Below are 26630 nucleotides of genomic sequence, written 5' to 3'. Positions count from 1 at the left end.
GTACTTCTGCCTATAGTGAGATCAAAACATCATCTACCCCTAGAGTACTTCTGTCTATAGTGAGACACAAACATCATCTACCCCTAGAGTACTTCTGTCTATAGTGAGATCTACCCCTAGAGTACTTCTGTCTGTAGTGAGATCATCTACCCCTAGAGTACTTCTGTCTATAGTGAGACACAAACATCATCTACCCCTAGAGTACTTCTGTCTATAGTGAGATCATCTACCCCTAGAGTACTTCTGTCTATAGTGAGATCAAAACATCATCTACCCCTAGAGTACTTCTGTCTATAGTGAGACACAAACATCATCTACCCCTAGAGTACTTCTGTCTATAGTGAGATCTACCCCTAGAGTACTTCTGTCTGTAGTGAGATCATCTACCCCTAGAGTACTTCTGTCTATAGTGAGACACAAACATCATCTACCCCTAGAGTACTTCTGTCTATAGTGAGACACAAACATCATCTACCCCTAGCAGGGGTGCAAACTCACCAAGGATGAAAAAGGTGAAAACGATGCGAACCCCCTAGGAGGGTCCGGGGCATGCTCCCCGGGGAATATATTTTATATATAAGAACATTTTGCACATTTTAAAGTTCAATGCATCAATCTGGCACTTTGACAACAAAATGATGAGGCTAGATCTATGAAAAACGTTGTGCTGTTGTAAACAATTTTGTGCTCTGGTAACAGTTTCATCATAAACATTCCTGTGTTGAATGTTGAACGGGCACAGGCCAACCCAACCACCCACCCCAATACCCTCCCGACCACCCACTCCAGTCCAGTCCACTTCACCAAAGCACATTACGTCAGGTATTAAGCAAATAAAAGGGCCAACTATAGAAACAGAAAATCAATAGAGTAGGCATGGCATGGCTTAGCTTCTCCGTGTTCTTGAAAAACTGTGACAGTGGGAACACATATTGTTTTCCCTTTACATTACTCTTTGAGTCTAGCTTGTCAGGACAAGGCCCATTTGCACCTGACTCCTAGTTGAGCCACAGTAACGGCATCCTCCTCCTAAAATTATCTCATTCTGAAACCAAACTGAAGTAGGAGAGTGGTAAGTTTGTTCAGTTGCAGTGAAGCGCCCGGCAGTAGAAAACGGGTCAGTGCTTCAGATTACATACACATAGGAATGTGCGGTCAGGGGAGGCAGAGCCTCATGAAAAGTAAAAGTCATCATGAAAAGTAAAAAAACAAATAATGATGAAAAAAAATATTAATAGGTATCTACTGATCTTTGCTTTAAATTACATTTTTGTAATTCCGATCATTTTTATAATCAAAATCGCTGAATTTGACCATGTCCTGTTCAAACAGAGAGGCGACTCGCGAGGTGAGGCAGCGACGAGCTGCGCCTCATCTCAGATAGTGCAATCCCTCACACACTGGGTTGATCGCATGCCTTTTGCTTTCTCATTGTTTGTCATCACTGAAATATTTGTAGACACTTTTATTATATGTCGTTTGTATCCATATAATAGGTAATGTAGTGTAATGTATTTCACGTATGTGAAGAAGCTATTTAGTCTTGCTGATCTGTCATAAAACCACAGTGAAAAAGCACATAGGGGAGGCAAACCTAACCTCTGCCTCAATGAAGGGGGCGTGCGATAGCCTGGAAAATGGACTTCCAATCCAGTGAAGTGATAAATAAATACATAATGGGAGACCAATGCCAGAGCTAAAAGGTTTGCTTCAAACGACAGGACAGAAGATAACTTTAGCAGCTAAACTCCGGACCAAACTCGGCTGACGGCCATGTCTTTTAAGTAAATGTACATTTTTCGCCGTTTTCACGCTTAGATTTGTCAAAAGTTACAGAGAAAAAGACACTGTACTATCCGATAACACTGTTATTGTAACCAGCAAAAATGGTTGATGTGATTTGCGAGGCGTCTGTCAGCCAACTGTCTGATATTAGCTCGTTAGCCTACGTTAGATAGTATAACGTTCTTGCAGCGTACCAACGTCACACGTTACCGTAAATGCCATCTTAAAAAGGCCGCTCGAAACCAACGCTTTCACCCGAAAGACATGTCTTGTAATACACTCGAGGCAGCTACCTTCCATTTCGAACAGACCCGAAATAAAACGCCTGCCTGTCATGGTGAAAAAAAATATTCATGACAGCTTGTGTTCGCAGATTACACCCCCCCCCCCCCCCCCTAAAAATATTTTTATTGCTGATCTACACGAATCACACAAATTACCTATTTTGGATCAAAAACGGCGAATTTCGCCGAAAGGTTTGCACCCCTGCCTAGAGTACTTCTGTCTATAGTGAGATCATCTACCCCGAGAGTACTTCTGTCTGTAGTGAGATCATCTACCCCTAGAGTACTTCTGTCTGTAGTGAGATCATCTACCCCTAGAGTACTTCTGTCTGTAGTGAGATCAAAACATCATCTACCCCTAGAGTACTTCTGTCTGTAGTGAGATCATCTACCCCTAGAGTACTTCTGTCTGTAGTGAGATCAAAACATCATCTACCCCTACAGTACTTCTGCCTATAGTGAGATCAAAACATCATCTACCCCTAGAGTACTTCTGTCTATAGTGAGATCAAAACATCATCTACCCCTAGAGTACTTCTGTCTACAGTGAGATCATCTACCCCTAGAGTACTTCTGTCTATAGTGAGATCATCTACCCCTAGAGTACTTCTGTCTGTAGTGAGATCAAAACATCATCTACCCCTAGAGTACTTCTGCCTATAGTGAGATCAAAACATCATCTACCCCTAGAGTACTTCTGTCTATAGTGAGATCAAAACATCATCTACCCCTAGAGTACTTCTGTCTATAGTGAGATCATCTACCCCTAGAGTACTTCTGTCTATAGTGAGATCATCTACCCCTAGAGTACTTCTGTCTGTAGTGAGATCATCTACCCCTAGAGTACTTCTGTCTATAGTGAGATAATCTACCCCTAGAGTACTTCTGTCTGTAGTGAGATCATCTACCCCTAGAGTACTTCTGTCTGTAGTGAGATCAAAACATCATCTACCCCTAGAGTACTTCTGTCTATAGTGAGATCATCTACCCCTAGAGTACTTCTGTCTACAGTGAGATCAAAACGGAGGAGAAGAAGCTCACCTGAGTGCCTCCTGGAGGTCGGCCTCCTTCCTCTTGGCCTCGGCGTGTTCTCTGTCCAACTCACTCTGCAGCCCACGCACCTATGTGTGAAAAAGCAGGTGAGGGGTCACACATACACACACACACACACACCTCCCCTCTTCCACCTAGGCCCATGGCCTCAACCACAACTGCTCCAAATTTGAAATGTGAAAAACACTGGTAAGTTATGTAAGAGCTCAACGCCATGATTCATACCTTGCCTCAATACATATCTCCAGCACAGCAGAGGGTGACCTAAATTGGGTTTTGATGACACCATGTATCCTCACTGTAACACTGAGTGATAATGGGCCACTGACCCACTGTGACCCACGTCTATCTCTTGAACATCTCTTACGTACCCTGTGCTAGAGTGACAAGTGGGACATTACTCTGTATGTCCCTCCACCCCCCCCCCTTCCAATCATCTAATCTGATCTAAACACCTCAGTATCCCCTCCACCCCCCCCCCCCCCCTCCAATCATCTAATCTGATCTAAACACCTTAGTATCCCATCCACCCCCTCCAATCATCTAATCTGATCTAAACACCTCAGTATCCCATCCACCCCACCTCCAATCATCTAATCTGATCTAAACACCTCAGTATCCCATCCACCCCCCTGTTCCCTTGGGCCAAACTCTTCAACGCTCCTCATCAACCCCTTCACTGCCTCGCTTCACCTCGGCCTGGCCCTCTGCCTTGGATGACAAGGTGGTGTCACAGAGCAAGCTCCCTGCCTCCCCCATCCATCCATCCATCCATCCACCCCAGGTCCTCGTTATTGGGCCTGTCAAGGTGCCTGTGTGTGGGAGGTCACAGGTCAGCTGCAGGAGCCTCTCTGGGCCACAGCACCAGCCCATGCAGGTGTGCGCTGTGCACATGTGGCAGCCCGGTGCAGATGTGTGAGCGTGGGGAAAACCTTGCAGAGCGTCCGCTCTCGTTCTGACTTTGATGATGAATGGAAGGGGGGTGATCTTTGAAGGGGGAATATGCAGCTGGCTGGCGGAGGCCAGGTGTTTGGGTCAAGATCTTGTTGAATGTTGGCCCCCGGTTCGACAGGGGCCATTTCATTAAGGGCCTGCTACTTTTATGGCGGCGTGGACCCTTTGAAGCACCTTGAATGGCGAGGAGCTACTCGGCAGGTCCGACTACGGGTGAGTGAATTACCAAGGGCTGTTAAGTGCGCCTCAGACAGCAGTGACAATCACTGGTCACCGCTCTCTCTCCCTCTTTGTCTTTTCTTTTTACTGGGTTACCCCACTTGACCCTGAGAGGGACCTGGCTCCTCCATAAAGGGCTTCTGGGAAATGTGTTTTAAAAGTTGAATGCTACTTTGAACAAGGGAGAGGTACAAAATCAAAGCAGACTCAACCTATTGAGGCCAAAGGGCTTACTTTCATCTCAACTTTTAAACTAGGCCTCTTGTGTTTCAAGCTGATTACCGAGAGAGAGATTGAGAGGGGCTCTCTTTTATGTTGTGACATTCAATAGTGGCTCTAGAGGCTGAGAGTTTGCTGTTTTGAGTTATTCACCCAAATCCGTCCTCATCCACACAACAAAGACACACACCTGAAAGTAATGAGAGTATGAGAGTAATGTGTGTGTGTGTAAGAGAGAGCATGTGTGTGTGAGCGTGCAGAAGCTTATACCTTCTTCTCGTTGTTAAACTGCATGTCAGCCATCTCCTTCTGAGCCTGACCCTCCTGATCCTGAAGCACAGAATGTCACAGCATAATATATATGCATGTGTGTGTGTGGGTCTGCACATAATATATATATATGCATGTGTGTGGGTCTGCACATAATATATATATATGCATGTGTGTGTGGGTCTGCACATAATATATATATATGCATGTGTGTGTGTCTGCACATAATATATTTATATGCATGTGTGTGGGTCTGCACATAATATATATATATGCATGTGTGTGTGTCTGCACATAATATATATATATGCATGTGTGTGGGTCTGCACATAATATATATATATACTGTATATGCATATGTGTGGGTCTGCACATAATATATATATATATATATATATATATATATATATATATATATATATGCATGTGTGTGGGTCTGCACATAATATATATGCATGTGTGTGGGTCTGCACATAATATATATATATATATATATATATATATATATATATATATGCATGTGTGTGGGTCTGCACAGAAAACTGCAAATATGTAGTGCGTATGTAAAGTGTATAAAGTGAATGGATGTACTGTATGTAGGGATGTGTGTCCTGTGGTGATCTAGGATGTGCCTTGTGTGGTGATCTGGGATGTGCCTTGTGTGGTGATCTGGGATGTGTGTCCTGTGGTGATCTGGGATGTGTGTCCTGTGGATGTGACATGTCTGAGTCTCACCCTGATCTGCTTCTGCCTGCGATGCTCACTCTCCTGCAGCTGCTCCTTCAGCTGGGCCACGGTCCCCTCCAATCCCTCCATCACCTCCGACGCCTGCAGCAGCCAGGCAACACACTCTTTTAAACACGCTGCCCTCCAGCAGTGAAGTGAAGGTGTTAGCATTGTGCAAACAGGATTGGAGACAAATACAGAGAGAGGGAGCAGAAAAGCATGGCACTGGCATCCACTCATTCTTAAAGGGAAAGTCCGTGATTATGATCCAACACACTTTTCGTCAAATTCTCCTCACGTCCTTCTAGGTATCCATTCTGTGTGTGCGCTCAAAAAAAACATACATCAGTGTTTCCCCTACCGTTATATTAGGGGGGCGCCCCGCCCCCCCAACGGCCCCCCCCTGGAAGGTCAAGTTAATTTTGTTCAATTTTATTTTCTATAAAGCGCCAGATCACAACGGAAGTAATTTAAGGTTACCTTTCCTATAGAACAGGTCTATAGCTTGTTCTTTTATTAAACAAAATAAATAGCCTTATGTTATTTATCTTATTTACACGACGGCATGTAATTTCTGTCTCTACATGGTCGCGCATTTACAATTCTCTGCTCTCTGTATCGCGCATGGCGGAGTTCCGCCGCGATGCGCACAAACACACACACACAGACACGTGCGCGCACACACAGGTGAGCACGCTCCCACCAGCGGACATAATTGGGCTTAAGAATCGGTGCACAGCTACGGACACTTTTAAGCTTTAAAAAACTAATATCCAGGCGTTCATGAATCCGGCAGAGATCTTTTCCTAGGTAGGGTCGACAATGAGGCCCAGTGAGAATGGCTAAAACAGACGTGGAAACAGAACGTACGTACAGAATGTCCGCACCGAAAATTCAGAAATAGATCTGGCTTCCATTTTTTATCATTTTCCGCGAGTTGTGCGTGGCCCTTTTTACATAGAGTCTGGTAATAAATCTATGAAATGTAACGGAAATTATTTATTTTGCTGTGAATAATGAAGGAAGCAATAAATCCGATTATTTGCCAAACCCTCAAGAGCTGTTGCCATGGAGATTTAACGTTACTTTCTGTTTGAAGACAAGGTAGCAGCTAGTGTTGAAGAATGGATGACTTGAAATTGGACGACTTGAAATTAATATATGAAATTGAACATCAACACCTATACGGATAAAATAAATAAACAAGGATAGCAAAACAGATTGATAAGCAATGAGAACGGCAGAAACACAGGCAGGACGTCAGATGACGAGACAGATCATAGTGACAGGCTGTTTTTTTTTTTTTCGTCATATGAAGGCTGAGACATTCATAACATTTTATTCAGTCTTACTGGTCCTTTTGTAATGCCAACATGTGCACTTCGTTGTGGATAAGTAAAGCCTATTTTGCTACATTTTTGTAGTCCTGGTAATCTTTTGTTTGGCATATTGGTGAGGTTATTAAGAGGACCATTTCTCAATCGTTTTGTTCTTGATGAATTAATGTTTGTTTATTAATCAATTATTTTTCAACAAATAACTCAATTATAATTACAAAGAGGACAATTCACAACTTTTTATCGCAACTTTCACTTGTTTCGCCAATTTCATTGCAACAAAAACCTAAAAATAAAAACTGTCATCGCAACTTTTTGGAAAAGCTCCTGCGAAATCAGGAATTTTAGGCCGCAAATATCTAAAAATGTTTTCTTCTAGAAGCCCAGAAAGATACACCACTGCAGCGACAAAAGCTGCATACTTTGTGGATAATTCATGTCATAAAAAGACATGTTCCGATGTTTAGTTGTTATATTGACTGCTGTCATTAAAAGAAACACATGAACACCATGATTCCTTTAAGCGTTTGTGTCGGTGGCCACGCCACGCCGCACACCGTGCCGCACCCCCCCCCCCCAAAGCTGTAAACCTAGGGGAAACACTGTACATATAAAAAATATATACTGTAGAAAACTCGCTACTTCATTTGAGAGAAGAATATGTTATGTGTGTATGTGAATGTGATTCAGTAATTTCCTAACTATTAACCAAGGTTTATATACTGAGTTTTTAAAAATGAATCCTCTGGCGCAGGCCGCGTTTGTGTGTGTGTGTGTGTTTAACCGCATACTGTAATGCGGTTTATTTATGGTGTGGTTAATAGTGGGGAAAATCCCCCAACTCTTACTTTAGCGGCGGAGATCGCGTGCTCCTTCTGGTAGTGGCTGAGGTCGGCCTCGTGGTTGGCCTTGAGTCTGCGCAGACCCTCCTCCTGCTGCTCGCTCTGCTGCCCTGCCTCCCTCTGCAGCTGAGTGCACCTGACCCCCCCACCACAGCACAGTCACTTATGAGGGGGGACACTGACACTGTACTCAAGGTAGAAATGGTTTCAGTCATTCTGCAGTGTAAAATGAGGTTGCCACGTCCTAGGGTGAGTCCATGACAGGCAGTCCAAGGGAACAAGAATGTACCATACCAAAATATACCATTTATTAGTCTTTCAAATAAATGACTTGAGTTTGACCAACTTTGAAACAATCTTGATGTATGTAAAGTTTACATGGCCTACTCACACCTGTACCATTGACAAGATGAGGTGAGGTTACCTGCGGCTGGCCTCCTGCAGCTCGGAGCTGATGGCTGCGATGTGGAGCTCCAGCTCGGCCTTCTCCTGCATGACCCTCTGGCGCAGGGCGTTCCCGCTCTCCACCTCCAGGGTCAGCTGCTTCACCCGCGCCTCCAGCTCCGTCGCCAGCTGCTCCTGATGGCACACACATCCAACATTCAAGCAGTCTGTCAGTGGGGAACTCCCCTTCATGGTGCACAAGTCATCTATTGATCCCACATCAAATTGTCTAAGGCACTAAGGTGATCTTTTGGTGTATTTTGTTGAGTGTTAAAAGTCCGTCCACTAAAATGATGCAATCAACAATAAAAGAAGGTGATTGGGAGGCTGTGTGTGTGTGTTAGAGTGTGGATCGGGCCGAATTTTTCTGTCCAAGCCCGACCCGTGTCCGACAGAGTAGTGCCCGAGCCCGGCCCGAGCCCGACAGCCATTCAAATATTTTGTCCGAACCCGACCCGAGCCCGACGGAATCAATGTCTCAACTGTTCATACTAATGAAACATTTACGTACGTTCTTTATGAATAGCCTGCCTTTATTAAACTCGGGTATCAACAGATAAATGTACTCGCTCACACAAACAAGCGCTGTTAAACGCACAAGCGCGCACAAGAAGGCCAATAAGTATATTGAAATGAAATGAGTCACATTGCAAGAACGGAATGAAATAGCCTACACATTACACGCGCTATGCCTAAATAAAACTCACGTTATATGCTACACCAAAGGAGGCACAACAAACAAGTCTTACCATTGAAGATCTTTTTTTTTCTTGAAAACTTTAAGTGCACGCCAACGTTCGTTATACAACTATCTACACATAGTCCAACCATCGAGGTTTAATCCATGTTGTTGTGGAGAAAGACAATGGCATCAATCATATTTCATTAAAACTTTACACTTCTTACATTGGACATATCCAACAGCCTAATTCGAATCTACATCGACTACTAAGCAGAAATATCTCCATACAGTAGATTTCCCTTCGTTTAGTATCGTTTTAAACTCTCCAGATGACTCTCCTTTTTAACTTCCTCCATGATGCCAGTTTGCCGCCTGTAATCTCGTTGTCACAGCTAGGACATAAACAAATTCCCTCCACGGGAAGAAGGCTGTTATCCTAAATGTGATTTATTTTATTCTCAAAAACGAACTACTGCATCATGTGAAACAGACACGTTGAATTCACTATTTATTAAGGTATTTTAAATATGGAATGTTCAATGCCTTATCGCGCTGATGTGTCCGAGCCCGATTATAATTTCTAAATATTTGTCCAAACCCGGCCCGACCCGTCGGGTCCTGTCAGGTTCCGACGGGCCCGGGTCGGGTATCCAACCTCTAGTGCAGACCTGGGCAAAGTGCGGCCCAAGGGCAATTTGCGGCCCGTTGGCTGTCCCTGTGCGGCCCGCGGAGGTCAATTGTAAATTAGGAATCAAATGTAAATACCTGTACTTAATATACGGCTCTTCAGAATGTTCCAAAAAGTTCCGTTGATTTGAATGGGCCATCCCAACGTTAGCAGGTCTGTAATTTCTTTATATTCACTGCTGCGACAAATGTATGACTGCTGTCATTGGCAACGGGTTTTGTGCTTCTAATTCACATCTTTTATATCATTCCGCCACGCAAGTAGTCCGGTCATTTAACGTAACTGAAAGTCATTGAAACTTGAAGTTAAAAGGTGGGTTGCTTCGCATTTGCGTGAAGAACTAAACGGCAACAAAATCATTAAAAAGAGGTATTTTGGAGAAATGTCTTCTATTGTTTTGGCAAGTGACCGTATAATAAGCGGCATATTTTTTTTTTCCGTCCGTAGGCTTACATTCGTGCATGTGGGCGTACCTGCGACCATTTGCGCTGATAAAAATTGATATTACTATTAATTTGTATACTTATACTATTGCATTGCAAGCTTGCTCTCGTGTGTGTGTGTGTGCCATGTGTATTGATCGTATGGGAACACCTTTAATACTGCAAAAACTTGCTCCTTTTCAAAATCGTTTTGGTGAATGTTGATTAAATAATGTTGGCGTTTTTACTATGCCTGCACTACATTTTTTTGATAGCCTAAATGTAACATATACTCTTACCAGTAGCAGTTAATCAAAACCATACAATTTAATGTTTTTTTTATAAAGAGATACAACTTATATCTAGCAGAATTGAGTTCAGCCTATTGGTCCGGCCCTCCACAACAGTCCCACTATCTTATGTGGCCCCTTGGGGAAATTAATTGCCCACCCCTGCTCTAGTGTGTGTGTGTGTGTGTGTGTGTGTGTGTGTGTGTGTGTGTAGCAGCAGGGCATCTGAAGTGCCAACATACTGTTACTAAATATTCCTCAATATGTTAGACTATACTTATTAATGCAGTTACAATGCGATTGGAATATGTAACATAAAGTGTGACCCCAAAATAAAAACCTCATCACGGATGAAATGAAACTACAAACATGATGAACACCTAAACAATAAAGAATCCTCTGTGATGATTAACACCTAAACAATAAAGAATACTCTGTGAAGATGAACACCTAAACAATAAAGAATACTCTGTGAAGATGAACACCTAAACAATAAAGAATCCTCTGTGAAGATGAACACCTAAACAATAAAGAGTCCTCTGTGATGATGAACACCTAAACAATAAATAAAATACTCTGATCATTCCGGGCTTCTCTGCAGCTCTGGACACAAGCTTGAGCAGCAGCTCTGCAGCATTCCACTGCAGCCTGGCTGTCTCTGGGGTTTTCAGCAGTTAACTTCAGGGAAGCACAGATCTGAGCGCCAGGGAACAGAAAAAGTTCAATCTGATAGGAACTGCTGTGCCTTTTGAACTACACAAAACTCTGCATGCAAGGAAGGAGGAAAAAAAGACACCCTTGATGTTAAAGAAGCATCTTAACAAACTCCTCTGAGCACTGGTGTCTCCAGATTCTGGTGCCCCCCCACACCCCTCTCCCCCCAACCTCTTCTGACTTCACTTTTGCAGGAGAATAAACTCACGAATATATGACTAGACAGGGCTTATTTTAGAGTCTATGGAAGCATCTATGCATATATGTGTTTGTGTCTTTGTATGTGTGTGTGTGTGTGTGTGTGTTAGCATGCATGTTAGTGATTCCAATGCATTTTGAAATCTCTTAATCAAAACCAGGCAGGCTCGTTTGAAAACGACGCCTTGCGATGATTTACGCCCGCATCTTTTAATCAGCTGAAGTGCGCGCCTGTCAAGCTCCATCAGGGGTTAGAGATGCATCCTCTCCCTCGCTCCCCCCCCTCCACAGCCGGGGTGGTATGGAATGTACTGTAGGCTGACTGATGCATGCACAGGCTAATGGCAGACAGCTGGGGTTCAAGATGGAGGCTTGCAGCTCAGGGTGCTGAGCTGCAGCCTGTGCCGTCTGACTGAGGTAAGGAACTGACATTTGGACGGCAGCATCACAAAGTCAGCGAAGATTTATGTTGTCAGAATAAGAGGCGCTAATGCCTCAGACGGTCAAGGGAACAGCTCATTGAGCTGACATGATAGAAGCCTGCTGACAAACTGTTTTCAAGTGTGGAAATGATTACACTTAAACTTTTCAGGGGTTCCAGTTAAGATATATTTTCAAACATTTAGTGTATTACAGGAAGCATATAGTACTGTGAAATTTAAAGATAATGATTACAACAAACTTTAGTAGACATTTCTTTTGTAGTTAGCATATAGTCACATATTGTGTTCACCATTTTAGTTTTTCTTCACTCAAATGCTGGATTCCACCCAAGTATTCCTTCATCATCAGCTCTCCACTTCATGTTTCCCTCTTGTCAGACACACATTGCTCCCTGAGACATACGATGGCTGGCCGCACACATGAGCATCAGCCCATCTCTCACGTCTCTCATGTCTCTCATGGGAACAGACTGGATTGCCGCTCATAAAACTAAAATGGCGGCCGTCCTCAGTAATGTCTTAATGCATACAACACCATGCAATCCCAAACAAGGGACTGTTTCAGAAGACTGCATATGAGAAAAAAAAACTCTTTTGTGTGACGACATAATTCAGGATGACCTGGCAGCAGCTTGGGAATGCCACTGATGCACTCAGCAAGCACAATAGGCTTTCTTTCTCCACACATGAATTTGATACGAGTCAAATGAAATTGATTATGTGCTGTTCATCTGTGCATTTGTAATCCAACCACACACTGATGAATGGAAGGAGCCCAGTGTAGAGCTTAACTGCAAAACATCTGTTTTCGTGTAACACAATCCAACTCTTCTTTTTCTTCTTCTGCATTTGTTTTTGTTGTACTGTTGGTTTGCACGTCCCTGACTGACAGTGGTTTTGTACCTCACACAAGCCTTTGGAATATCAGATATCTGTGCAGTGAGAGACACTTCAAACACAGGAGAGAATATGTAGAGAGTTCAATGCACAAAAGAATGCGAAGGATGCTATCTCAATCAATCTTCCGTCCGAGTTGGTTAGCAATGCACTCGCGATTGCTTCCACCGGCTTGAGCTTGTTTCCTCTCTGAAGTCTCCTCCAGTCAAACCTACAAAGCAGGATATTTCTTTCTCAGCCTCAAAAGAAACCATTATTCCTGGATGCGCTGAAAATCATGCTTGGACAAACTTAGGGCAGACAGGAATGTTACAGAGGATCCCACTCTGGCAACCATGCAACCACAATTTGGCAACCGCAACACCTGAAAGTGAGGATGCGCAGGTAAAGCCGAGACTGAAATCTCGAGTGCTACGGATATTATGCATGCATTTTTAGGGGGGTAAAGAGAAAACGGACGCCACTAAATTGTTTCTGTCTGGCAAAGCCCATTTATTTATCACAAAAACAGTGTTTCTGTCTGGCAAAGCCCATTTATTTATCCCAAAAACAGTGCCAGTGGGAAACCCAACCTGACAAAAAGAGCATGCAAAGTCTCTCAGATGTACAAAGACAAATACCCATCAAATTCCTCTTCACTGGATAACAGCATTTACAAGGAAGCGGATGTGGAGGGGGGGGGGGGGGGGGCAACAATGGCTGTGGTGACATCATAACCCCTGTCCCGTACCCTCATTTATTTTTCTGAGGGGTGGTGGCAGTGGGGGGGGGCAATGAACACATAAAAGAAAGATAAACCAAAGCTATCAAAGGAAGGACAGTGGAACATCAAACAGAGAACAGAATGTGTGTATGTGTGGGGAGGGGGATATGGGGCCTTGCCTTTGGCTTTGGTGGAGGTGGGAGGGAGGGGGGGGGGGGCTGGAGGGTTAGTAATGGGGCTGAGGTACCTCCTGCTCCTCGCCTCAGCTGACAGCCTAATGACTGGAGGCCAGTCTGGAGCACGTCTGGGTGGAGGGAGCGGGGATGGAGGTGGGGTGGGGTCACTCCTAAACCCAACATGAGAGGGAGGAGCGAGGCAAGCTCATCTCCGACGACACAGGCTGCTTTCATCTGCGGCTGTGTCTGAGTGCGTGCCGCGTTTAATTAATAAAGAGAGAAGGCTGCTGTACGGCTAGGGCTGGTGGAGGTGGTGGAGGAGGAGGAGGTGGTGGAGGAGGGAGATACGTGGGCCTCGTGACATATTCTAGGCTGCTGACAGATCCTGACCACCTCACTGCACCTTGCTGATCCTTGTGAGGGCTGCTGAATGCTGAATGCTAAAAGGCTGACAATGCTAAAGCAGTCCCTCCAGTTTTTCTGCCATTTCAGAAAACAAGACTCGATGTTAAACTGAAACTTATTTCCACTTTCTCTGGCCTTCTGATGGCGGTATAAGGTTATGCATAGTCTGTCTCAACCACTATCACTGATTAATGTCCCACGCGTTTGGTATCAGGTGTGTGATGGATTGACAACCGTGGTGAGGTTAACTTGGCAATGACATTCACAACATATCTGGATTTATAACTGTTATCTTATTAATAGTTAAATGCACTACTTACACATTATGTTATTCTGCCTTGTGTTCAGTTGTGAATTTGTTTTCTAGTATATGTGGAGTTTAAGTGGGAGTCGCAAAAGGTTTAGAAATCCCCACCATGTCATTTAGATAGCAAAAACACACACACAAAAAATGTGAAATCCTGCAGGGACTGCTAAAAGCTAAAGAAAAAAAAAAGAGAAATGATCTGGGGGGAGATGGGACGAACACCCCCCCCTCACCAAAACAAACATGCTCCTACAAAACACCTTCTGTCCTCTACCACAAGGTCAGTGGCCACAGAACACCTTCTGTCCTCTACCACAAGGTCAGTGGCCACAGAACACCTTCTCATCTCTACCACAAGGTCAGTGGCCACAGAACACCTTCTCATCTCTACCACAAGGTCAGTGGCCACAGAACACCTTCTGTCCTCTACCACAAGGTCAGTGGCCACAGAACACCTTCTGTCCTCTACCACAAGGTCAGTGGCCACAGAACACCTTCTGTTCTCTAACACAAGGTCAGTGGACACAGAACGCTCTCTGTTTTGGTGTTCAAAGACAAGACATGCCAATTTTTTGACCCAAGTCAATAAATCTTACAGAAAATTAATCGGTGTGAAAAAACTTTGAAATTCTTCAACTTTTCGGTTTCTGTTCTTTTTAACCTTTTAATCTATATTTAAATGTATGAAACCCATTATTTACTTTTATATATACTTACTACTTACTTGTTGTAATGACAATAAATATTTTTGTGTGTGTTTTCCCCCATATATTCCCTTAATTAATAAAGAGAGGTCACATGAAGGCTTCGTCCCAATACTACCACTTCACCCTAGCACTTCGCCCTTCCCCTTCGTTTGCGCGTTCGCGTGAAGGGGTAGGGTGTCCCAATTCTTTTAGACCGAAGAGGAAGTGTTGTTCAACCCTTCAAACAACCCCTTCAAACGGAGTGCGATCAGAGGCAGACTACGGCTGAAGGGAAAGATTACATTTCCCAGGATGCCTTGCGAACACCTTGGTAACCGACTGACTCCAAACATTTTGAAGAAAGATGGCTGCCAGTGCAGAAAAAGAAGTTTACAAAAGTAGTATATCTTTGCAAATAACTATAAAAAAAATGTGAAACACATCGGGATATCTAGCTGATCATTATGCAAAATAATATTCCTTACAGTTGAGTAGAATATGATTGTTAGAAAAATATCGCTATTTCACAAATGAACGTCTGTCTATGCTGCTGAGAGTAGCTGAGTAACGTTAACGTTAGTTTGTAAAAAAAACGCTATTTTATTATGACATGTGGGTAAATATGTTTGCCAAAACCTGAAAACCTGACGTGTGTTCAAATTCGCAAACATAGGAACACTGTTTGCCTTGAGTTTTTGGCAAACGTAGCCTACAGTGACGCATCGAGTGGTGTCCCATTTTGCAGGTAAAGATTTCAGTCCCTTGACACTTCTCACTCCGTTGTGAAGGGGCACACCCCAGTGAAGGGCACTTTATTGAAGTGGTAGGGTGAAGTGCTAGGGTGAAGTGGTAGTATTGGGACAGGGCCGAAGTTCTGCTGCTTATCTGTTCTGCAGTGTCTGAAGAGTTTTGTCCCATGGCTGCAATGTGTTTGGATTGGATATCTTTAAATACAGCTTTACTTGTTTGTTTGATCAATTGAAATGTATTGCAGCAAATATTTTAAATGATTTCATGTTATATCACTTAATGAAGGTTACTTCTATACTTTCTTTCATAGTGAAGTTGATAATTTTTTAGAATAAGATTGCAATGGCCTTGTCATTCAGTTTTTGTATTGTACTAAAGAGTGGTCATACCATAACATGTGTGAACATACTCTTCTAGTGGTCTGGCATATTTATCTACTACTAGGGTCGGCCCTGACTGTGCTGGAGCCCTAGGTGAGACTTCACACTCAATGCCCTGGGTAAGGGCCGTTATATGGTACTCCGTACTTCACGATTTCGGACACATGGGAAGGGCCAACACATAGATGGAACGCCCTGGAACGCCCTCTCCGTCGTCTCCGGGGCCCTCGGAGAGCTCTCCCGTGCACCGTTGAAATTCCTGTCGGTCCGTCATGCCGTGCTGTACAGCGACGGATACCCCTTGGCCGTGATTGGTCCGTTACGACATAATTTCCAAAGGACATAATTTCCGGAATCTCACATTTCTGGACCTCGCGTTTCCTGTTTCATTCCCTATATATCACAATACCGCCATGTTTAAAATCCACAAAAAAACTTAAGAAGATGGAGATCACGAACATAGACATATATATATATATATAGACATAGACATATATAATATATATGTCTATGATCACGAACATCGAAGAGCGCATTGCGAAAGCGGTCCGGAAATATCCTCACCTCTATAACACATCGCTAAAAGATTACAAAGATGCGCGAATGACTGCCAATTCTGCAGCGGTAGAGCTGGACACTAAAGACTGCGACTGTTTCCTGTTTCATTCCCTATATATCACAATACCGCCATATTTAAAACCCACATAAGCGCCAGCATCTGACAGAGTAGGTGCCAGAGCCCGGCAGGAGCAGACAGCAATTAAAATATTTTGTCCAAACAACCTTTGGACATATTCATTCATATCATATCATGGGACATATCCAACAGCCTCATTAGAATCTGCATCGACTATGATGCCATCTGACAGAAATATCTCCATACAGTTAATTTTTTTTAAACTTGCTTTATGATGCATTTGCCGTCTGTTATCACGTTGTGACAGCTAGGATACAAACAAATTCCTGCAACAGGAAGAAGGCTGTTATCCTAAATGTGAAGTTATTTTATTCTCAAAAAACGCCCGACAGCAAGTAAAATATTTAGTCGCTCACACAAACAAGCCCCGTTAAACTCACAAGCGCGCACAAGAGGGAGATAAGCATATTGAAATAAAATTATTCACATTGCAAGATCGGAATGAAATGGCCTACACATTACACACGCTAGGCATCTGTATATGCCTAAATAAAACTCACGTTATATGCTACACCAGAAGAGGCACGAATAAAACAAGTCTTACCACTGAAGATCAGTTTTTTTCTTGAAATGTAGGCTAAGTACACGGCCACATTCGTTATAAAACTATCTACATAGTCCAACCATCGCGGTTTAATCCATGTTGTTGTGGAGAAAGAAGACGGCATCAATCATATTTCATTAAAGCTTCACACTTCTTACATTGGACATATCAAACAGCCTCATTAGAATCCGCATGACTATGAAGTCTTCCGACAGAAATATCTCCATACAGTACATTTCCCCTCATTAAGTGTCGTTTTAAACTCTCCAGATGACAGTTTCTTTTTTTTTTTTAAAACGTTAAGTGCACAAAGTGATTTAATTTACTCTCAAAAACGAACTTCTGCATTATATGAAGCAAACATGTTCCAGTGTTGGGAAAGTTCACTTTCTACATGAACTAGTTCAGTTCATAGTTCACAAATTTTAGAATGAACTAGTTCAGTTCATAGTTTATAATTCAAAATTTAGAACTAAGTTCACAGCTCCAAAAAATGGAGTTCTTTTTTTCAATATGCTGCGAGTTATAATTTTTCTGCAATACCGCTCTCGGCCTCTACGCAACTCGGCGCACACACATTGTATTTGCTTAAAACACACAGAAAACACAGCTGTCACGCGGCTATTACCGGACCAATACCTTTCAAACTCGGTGATATTATTCACAACTCATTTGTCCTTCATTCTATCAAATATGATTAAACAGCATATGGTATTGCACCTGTGAGGCAAGGGAGTAGAGTTTTGTTCAGTTATCTCTCTAGACTGATTACTGACCAACCTTCCACCTTTGAATAATGTAACTTATAAACACTTCGTTTTAAAGCGCTGTGGCCGTCCTTAAAATATGTGTCAATAAACGAACTTCTCCATCATGTGAAGCAGACAAGTTGACTTTACTACTTATTAAGATGTTTTAAATATGGAATGCTTTATTGCGCAGGCCGCAGTCTCTCAATTTGCCAAGATGCTGATTATGGATTATCCGTGTGCTCTGCCCTGCTATTGTTTCTAACAATACGATATTTCTTTGTTTGAGTGTGGTTGTTTAGTGTGATGGGGGTATATTATCATTACTGTCTATAAAGGAAGACATTGCAACAGGAAAATCTCCTGCTCATCTCCATTTGCCCCCACCTGTCACGTCTCTGCGACCCACCAGTTGGGCTCTCCCCACACTTCGAGAAACGCTGTGGTAGGGGGAAATTGACAGGGTGGTTGCAATAATAATAAAAAAATATTATTATTTTAGTAATTGATACACATGAAGTTTAGTTTAAGGCAAAGGGTAGTGATGGATAAAGTTTTCTATAAAAAACAAGTGAAGTCTTTCATTCTCACTTTCCACTCTAAAACTATGAACTGAACTGAACTATGAACTGGTTCAGAATTTAAATGGTGAACTATGAACGTGAGCTATTCATGTTTACTTGTTTGAACTGAACTTTGAACTGGTTCATGAGAGGTGTGAACTTGTACAACACTGTCAGCTTGTCGGTCTTGACGTTCAGATGCTGTGCCTAAACTAGCTATAGGCTACCATCATCTCGTCACATGATAAAATAGAGACTTGACATTGGACCACAACATACATATTACCCAGCAATCATCATTGCAAATCTGAATATGACAAAAATACCAAAGAAAATAAGAACGTATTCATTTCAGGGAATCGTTTTTTCATAGTTTTAATAGTGTAGCCTATATAAGATAAGCATATAATTTTGTTATAGAGTGCTACTATTTTCCCCACAAATAATACCTACCATGATAGAGATTAGTTTGCCCTTTCAGGTGGTTATATAGCATTAGACACACTCTTGAATATAATATCATGTGACTACACCTGCTGCACTTATCGTCTGATTAGTGACAGCTGGTGGGAGGGTCACACGTGTGATGAGAGGTGGGAGATAAACAACGACGATTTCTAACTTACAAAAACGCAACAAAGCAACGTGTTTTTCGACTAAAAACCGCTTCTCCACCTACTGTTCTGGCGGTGAATTGTTTTCAGCACCCCCAGCCTTCGGAGAACCATAAAGGCAACAGAAATGCTAATTAATCCGTCCTATCCGGCGGCACGCCCATCCCTAACGGAGTCTGAGTACTGTTAGATTTGGGCATTTTTCATATACTTTCAACTCATATGAGTTCCTCCCCCACAAGAATGTGTCACATTCTCGCTACCTTCATTAACACACAAATGGTCAGAAAGACCCTTCCTGTCTGCTGACATTCACACCTTTTCATATATAGGTAGCCCAGCATGCACACAACCAGACCACAGACACACCCATTATGCTAAGTTGTGTATTCTATTGACTATAACTGAAATGTAATTTGTATACTGAGGGTGTTGTGTTGAAGAAAGGATGCCGTAGAGACACCAACCGCTACGACCGGTGAGAGAACGGAGCAAGGAGAATTGAGGAGACATCGCGGCCTGTGGAGTCAAAGGCCAACCAGAAGACAAACTACACTATGGACCATACCTCCTAATATCTTCTTCTCTCTCTCCATCGTAGCGTGTTGTGTGTGCTCGAGGTCTGGTACATAGAATAAACCGACACCACTATCAGACGGCATTTCATCGAGTTCTTTGCTAGAATCACGCAACCGCAACTAACGTCAGAGCTAACATAGAGGTCTGTTATATAGTATAGCAGTGGTGTTTTCACGGGAAATCTGTTTAGCTTTCCACCCATACCAACGATATTCTTCAGTTGGTGTTGATCCACCCAGTTTCACAAAAAAATACAAGAATTAACGACCAGGAGAGACGCGCATCTGAAGCCTGCTGCCTCAATCCAAACGGTGAGTGAATATCTTGTATTTAACGCTGAAAAAAAGAACAGAAATTATCGTTAAAGTTTAGTCTGAGTTAGGTTGCAAGGACTCCTAAGTTTCCGTACCTGCAGTGATTTGAGGGAGAATTCGCTGTATGTTTTATGTACACTTGCATTCATGTAATGAATAACAGGCCCAGTAGAGATGTGTACGTTTGAGAGGAAATCCACAGTTGTGTGTTGGTGCCGTTCCTATTCTAGGTCATCCTAGTCTAGATTTATTTGGAAATAGCTACTATTTTAACCGTAGGGGTAATTGTGGCCGCTTCACAAAGCGTGGTATTTTTCAATTAGCTGGCTGAAAAAGCAGAATTGGAAATGCAATAAGCAAGCTACCATACTGGTTTAGGTATTCTTATGACCGCTCCACAGAAGCGTGGCATTTTCAATTGGCTGGTTGAAAAGCAGAAATTGATTATGAAATAATAAGTTGCCGTACGTAGGCTGTTTGTTTTGGTGCTTGAAGGCTTGGTAATAATTTAGCTGATGCTTGGTTGTCCTGTGAAATCGAATCGCATGATTTTAAATAGCCGATGAGCTAATTTTGCGTTGATGTGGGCATCTTGTTTAGCTTAGAGATTATTGATCAAAAACCAGACGTTTTAATTTAAAGATTTAAAACTGATATCGCAAGCGACCGTTCGTTGGCACAGTGAAGCTCATCGGGAGTATTCGACCTCGAGATAACGTAGTAGGCGAGGCCTAAGTGGGAAGTCGTGTACATACGATTTAAGTTTTAACTTTGTGGAAGATAATGTATGTTTTGTAACATTATAAGTTATACGTTTATTTTTGTCTATCTGTAAACAATTAAAGATGTTCAGGAGAAGTTTGAGCCAGACCAAAAACATCCCTACTATTGAGATGGGTGATTTGGCAGTGCGTGAGTTTGACGAGAATACCATGATTAAGACAATCAGAGGTTTTTTGAATAGTCATCTCAAGTTGAATGAGACCGAGAGGAAAATTGAGCTGCAGTCCAACATTCCGCCCGACAATGACTTTTGGCCACTTGATGACATCAGGCGCAGTTTTGAAAAGTTTTTGCACGAAAAAGATAAAATCAAACTTTCTCTCGTTACCTTAGATCAGATAATGCGCCGTCAGAGGGCACAAGAAAAAATGGAATCAGACAGAATTCTGAAGATTGAGAGAGATAAGGTATCGTCACTTGAAGGTGAATTGGTTAAAGTAAGACATGAAAAGACTGAGCTAGAATGGCGCCTGAATGTTGAGAACAGCACAGTTCGAGCAATTGCAGATGATGTGAAAACATTAAAAGCAGGACAGGCCAAGAACGAGGCAGAAATAGCAAGCCTGAAAGAACCCAGGGAGGGGGAGAGACGAGAGGCTTTTCAAACAATGCCGATGCTAATTGCTAATTGTGGGTCAAAGAACATGAATGTAGACTCAGGTGTTAATGATGGCCTGGTCAGATTGAGAGCTTTGACATCTAGGTATACTGGTAGAAATGTAGTGCATTCTTATAAATCTGCAAAGCCGCAAGATATTGACCAGTGGTCAAAGGACCTGCAGCATCCGCGTAAAGCAGGGATGAATATCTGGTCTAAGATTACTCGTTTGCGAAAGATTTATCAGTTGCACCCATATGATGGCGTTTCACTGTTGTGCACTGTGCTAAACAACACAGAGGCTGACAAGGTGAAACGGGATGTTGATATTGGGTTAGGAGAGGATCAACAGAACCTAGATCATGGCTGGAAGGCAGTCCGTGAGTGGATTCAGGAGGCTACCAATGCAAGTACAGATTGGGGAAAAATATCTGGTTGTAGACAGAAGGCTAATGAAGCGGTGGATGAATTTGCCCAAAGATTTGCTGAAGCGTTCTTAAGACATTCAGGCATGAGCGGGATGACAGAGGAGAATGTTATGACCAATAACAACGGTGCCTTGAAGGCAAATTTCTTGCATAATACTGTCCCTGAGCTCAGAAGTATTGTTAAGTTGACTACACCCGGTTGGGAAGACACAACGTTCACCTTTGAGATGCTAATTAATGTAGCAAGGAGGATAGAACGCAATACAGAACAAAGGGTCAGAAATGTCAGCACACATGGCCTACACACAGATCCAGAGTTCATGCTTAGAAATGTGAAAGTGGGAAATCAAGGTGATCCTAGAAGCATCAGAACTAGGAAAATAGAGACATCTAGGAATGCATGTCATAAATGTGGAAAACAAGGACACTGGGCTGACAAATGTCGTCTCCTTGGTAAGAGGAAGCACAACCCTCACTCCAGATATGACAATGAAAGTATGTTCTGTAGGTTTATTAAATTAAACGATTATCAGAGACAGGCCCTTATGTCTGCGGTTCCGGGAAACTGAATCTGCCCTCCTTACATTCTCTTACGGCAGCTGAGAGTCAGCACCTTGACAAAGGTTGATATGTGTGTAACCATTGAGAAAGATGGTCTACGTTCGGTGCCAGATGGAAAATCCCCAGTTGAGAGTGGGCTGTGCCATGTTGAGTGGGCAGTGCCAGGTTACTGTGATGGGATGATAGAGAAGGCACAGGAAACTGTGGCGCCGTTGGGGTCAGAGGTCAAAACACACATAGAACGAGAGTTAGTGGAAGCTATAGGCGATGCTTAGCTGAGAAAGTTGTAAAGAGAATTGTAGTTTGGAGGGCCGAGAGCGTGACCTCCTGGAGCATGAACATAAGGTGAATGCTAGACCAGTTGAGAGTCAATACTGTACCGAAATGACAAGAGCCGTGCAGATAGCCCCATTGGTGAGGAGAAATCCAGAGCCACGTGATGGGGAACATACTTTGTGTAAGTCTAAGAGACCACGCAGCAGTATTGTCACTTGCTTCTGCTGCAGTCATGGTACAGGGAGAACGGACGTCACCCACAGCACACAATGCATGGCCCCAGAACAACCATCTCTGGTGGAGCGCAAGAGGGAAGCAACTTGACTACGGCTGAAATCAAGTCATGCTCTTGTGTTAATCATTTCATTGCTTTTTAGCAATGATATGATGATTGGATGGGAATTTAGATGATGGACTTGATTATGGACATGATTATGAGATATGGGTTGATGATATAGGCCAGAGCCCTAGTATTAAGGCAGTTTTAATGTTCAGTGTTATGTTTTTTTTTTCAAAATAGTTTGTTCTGGTCCTATGAGTGAAATGCCTCATTCTTGGAATATGTGATACTGCCCGCAGCTTTCTCTGTTTGCTTTTCAGAACAACAGTCTAAGGAGCAGCATGAGGGAACTGAAACGCAAGAACCATTGACCCGCTGCATTGACCAAGCCACCACCGCTGTCCAGATTCACCTCACCCGTTGGACAGCAGTGGACGACACAACATTCAAAGACTTGACCAACAGAAACTGATGAACCAGAAATGCATGGTCGCCATTCACAGCTCGCGGAAGGCGGGGTCGCTGTGCAAAAAGGGCCGTGAAATAATTTTACCCAAGCAAATAATGGGATTTCGATTTCACCTGTGAAGATAAAAGGACATGGCATATTGGTTTCAAGAGACACCAGATCTTGAAGATTGATACACTATAGGAACATGTGTTCTGTCTAACTTTTTACCACTACACTATGGGAAACACCCATAGGTGTTTGTTGAAATTTTGTAAACAATGTTGGATTGTTTGATCACTATGTCTGATTATGTCCATTATGGTTTTGTTAGGTTTTATTGTGATCATGATGTAATTTTGATTTATGATCAGAATGGGGAGATTGTTAGATTTGGGCATTTTCATATACTTATACAACTCATATGAGTTCTCCTCCCCCACAAGAATGTGTCACATTCTCGCTACCTTCATTAACACCACAAATGGTCAGAAAGACCCTTCCTGTCTGCTGACATTCACACCTTTTCATATATAGGTAGCCCAGCATGCACACAACCAGACACAGACACACCCATTATGCTAAGTTGTGTATTCTATTGACTAATAACTGAAATGTAATTTGTATACTGAGGGTGTTGTGTTGAAGAAAGGATGCCGTAGAGACACCCCAACCGCTACGACCGAGTTGAGAGAACGAGAGCAAGAGAATTGAGGAGACATCGCGGCCTGTGGAGTCAAAGGCCAACCAGAAGACAAACTACACTATGGACCATACCTCCTAATATCTTCTTCTCTCTCTCCATCGTAGCGTGTTGTGTGTGCTCGAGGTCTGGTACATAGAATAAACCGACACCACTATCAGACGGCATTTCATCGAGTTCTTTGCTAGAATCACGCAACCGCAACTAACGTCAGAGCTAACATAGAGGTCTGTTATATAGTATAGCAGTGGTGTTTTCACGGAAATCTGTTTAGCTTTCCACCCATACCAACGATATTCTTCAGTACCATACTGGCACCTTAAGGCTACACCACAGACAGCCCCTGCATACTCCTACTGCTACAAGGAGGAGGAGGGCGACGCTAGTAGTAGAATGCCATACAGTGCTGTTATATAAAAGTGTTATATGTAACAGTGCCATTCAGTGTAACAGTCATATGTACATAAACTACTACCAGAATTAATTAGTATTACTATTTTTCTTTGAAAGATTTATGAAAAAGTTGCATTGAGTTTAAAATCAAATCTATTATGCTGCTACAATGTCTTGTATAGAAACCAGCACCAACCCAAGACTACTAATCAGGCATAGAGAATTTGAAACGGAATAACTGCTCTTTTTGGTGGTCTTTGAATCTTTTACCAGAGTTGTGCTAGACTCGCAGTTGAAATTACAAAGAGTGCTCCTTCTATATATTTATTTCTTATTTGTTGTGCTGAATGACATTGATTAAAAATGTGAAATGAACAAAATACATACTCTCTCTCTGCATTATAAAGTTTAAAAAAAAAAAACAATTCATTTAAAATTTGTATTTTTTTGGCAGGTTAAAACTTATCAGGTCCATTTCAGCACTGAGTGGGTTGTTTCGGTTGGTTGGTGATGTATTGCATCCGTTACAAGCTCTATAATTAACACAGTCTCTTTTCAGTAATCCTGCATCTGCATTGGGAGTTGGTCTTCGGGAGTTACGAGTCGTCTATGTAGCGAAGGGAGAGCGTGGTCACCCCACCCGGACTCGAACCCGGGTCTACAGGGTGCCAAACATGCGCTCTGACCGCCACACCAAAGAGCCCGGCTCAATGGCATGGCAGCCAGAGAGCATATTCAACCGTAGGGACGATCACATCGTCACAGTCTACTTCCTAGTTTTAACATTTAGCGCTAAGGGACTTTGGGAGTAGATTTTTTTTGACTACGAGTAATTCACAAAGTTAGGACTGATATGCCCTGATATGAGTTTCTCCTAAATCGGCAAGTTAGCTACTTTAGCCATAAGATGCTTTGTAAATATGGGCCCTGTTTCTTAGGACTGAAGAGGCCAAGGACTGAAGAAACTGCATGAAGCATGTAGCATAAACACCACCACACACACACACACACACACACACCTACTCAAAAGATCTTTTAGCACTAAGGGACTTTGAATTTCTCTTAGTCAAAAATGTTTTCCTAAAGTTAGGACTGACACGCCCATTACGACCCTGTTTGGGAGTGACGGTTATTGTTCACGGTTATGGACGGTTATATGACACCATTTTAGTGTTTCACACTATGCTTGGGACACTACCTTACACCAGAAAGCCTTCCCAACACTTGCTCTGGCACCAACCTCCAACACATACACATACACATACACGACAAAGACGGGCCTATATGTGCAGAAAGGGCTTAACGGACTACATATCATCAAAATTGCACTAAAGTTGCCTACACCAACCCAAAACGCCAATGAATGAGAGCTGGTGCAGGCCTGAGGTTTGGAGTCGGATCTCTGCTCACCGTGATCTGTGTCTGGCTGCAGTACTCCACCTCCATCTTGGCCAGACGCTGGTTGGTGTCCTCCAGCAAATCCTGGATGTTCTCTGTGTGCTTCTTCTGCAGCTCGAACTTCGCCTGCTCCATCTCGGAGAGAGCAGAGTGCAGCTGCAGGAGGGGTCAGAGGTCACATGATCAACCACACCCAGGCCTCTATTCATTAGGCCTCTATGCATTTAGAGTTTTCTAACAAGTAGAACTGCAGAGAAGGGTGCAGTACAACCACACTTTATCTGTTAGAGATAGATGGCTTTGAATTGAGTCATTGATAATAGATGCAGATAGATAGATGAGTCTAACCATTTTGAGATGTGATAAATACCTGAAATAAATCACACAAAATGTAGGCCTATGTTCAGCCACCTGACCACAACGTTAGAGGAGACTTTAAGTGCGTATTATTTTACGTTGGACGCATATGATTATAATCCTTAAGAGGTGTGGAAACGAACAGAAGTGGTATTCTTAGTTGCTATAGTGGATGAGGAAACATCTATCTTAGGGCCCCTGTGCTCAGGAGTCGTTCCTTCTCTCTCTGATAGTCTCCATGTGCTATGCTTCATTACCTTCTTCTCCCACTCGTTCTTCAGGGAGTCTGCACTCTGCTCAGCCATCTTCTTCAGCTCGGCGATCTGCTTCTCCTTGTTCTCACGGACGACCTGGGACTCGCGAACAAGGCTCTGGACTGCAGACGGACGCATTGACACACAGCACAGTGACCAATCACAGATGTCACAAATGAAGAAGTGGCACATATCAACAGTCTATCGCTGTCTTCTA

At 42.9% G+C, this 26630-nt stretch overlaps 1 protein-coding gene across 4 annotated transcripts in view; it reads right to left on the bottom strand.

The window, feature by feature from the left end:
- cep112 (centrosomal protein 112) overlaps positions 1–26630 on the bottom strand; it is a 141614-nt gene that overhangs the window by 82708 nt on the left and 32276 nt on the right. For 3 of the 4 annotated variants that reach the window (XM_031569279.2, XM_031569294.2, XM_031569287.1), the window contains exons 10-16: positions 26417–26535; positions 25815–25958; positions 8114–8268; positions 7696–7825; positions 5520–5612; positions 4785–4844; positions 3111–3190 (exon numbers count right to left, since the gene is read on the bottom strand). In XM_031569279.2, coding sequence (XP_031425139.1) covers positions 3111–3190; positions 4785–4844; positions 5520–5612; positions 7696–7825; positions 8114–8268; positions 25815–25958; positions 26417–26535 — 781 coding nt within the window. The remainder of the gene's footprint in view (positions 1–3110; positions 3191–4784; positions 4845–5519; positions 5613–7695; positions 7826–8113; positions 8269–25814; positions 25959–26416; positions 26536–26630) is intronic. The other variant, XM_031569290.2, reaches the window with a different exon arrangement.

This window comes from Clupea harengus, chromosome 1 (assembly GCF_900700415.2).
Source record: "Clupea harengus chromosome 1, Ch_v2.0.2, whole genome shotgun sequence".
Lineage (NCBI taxonomy): Eukaryota > Metazoa > Chordata > Actinopteri > Clupeiformes > Clupeidae > Clupea > Clupea harengus.
The sequence above is the reverse complement of the archived record's forward strand: the minus strand, read 5'-3'. Positions and strand labels throughout refer to the sequence as shown.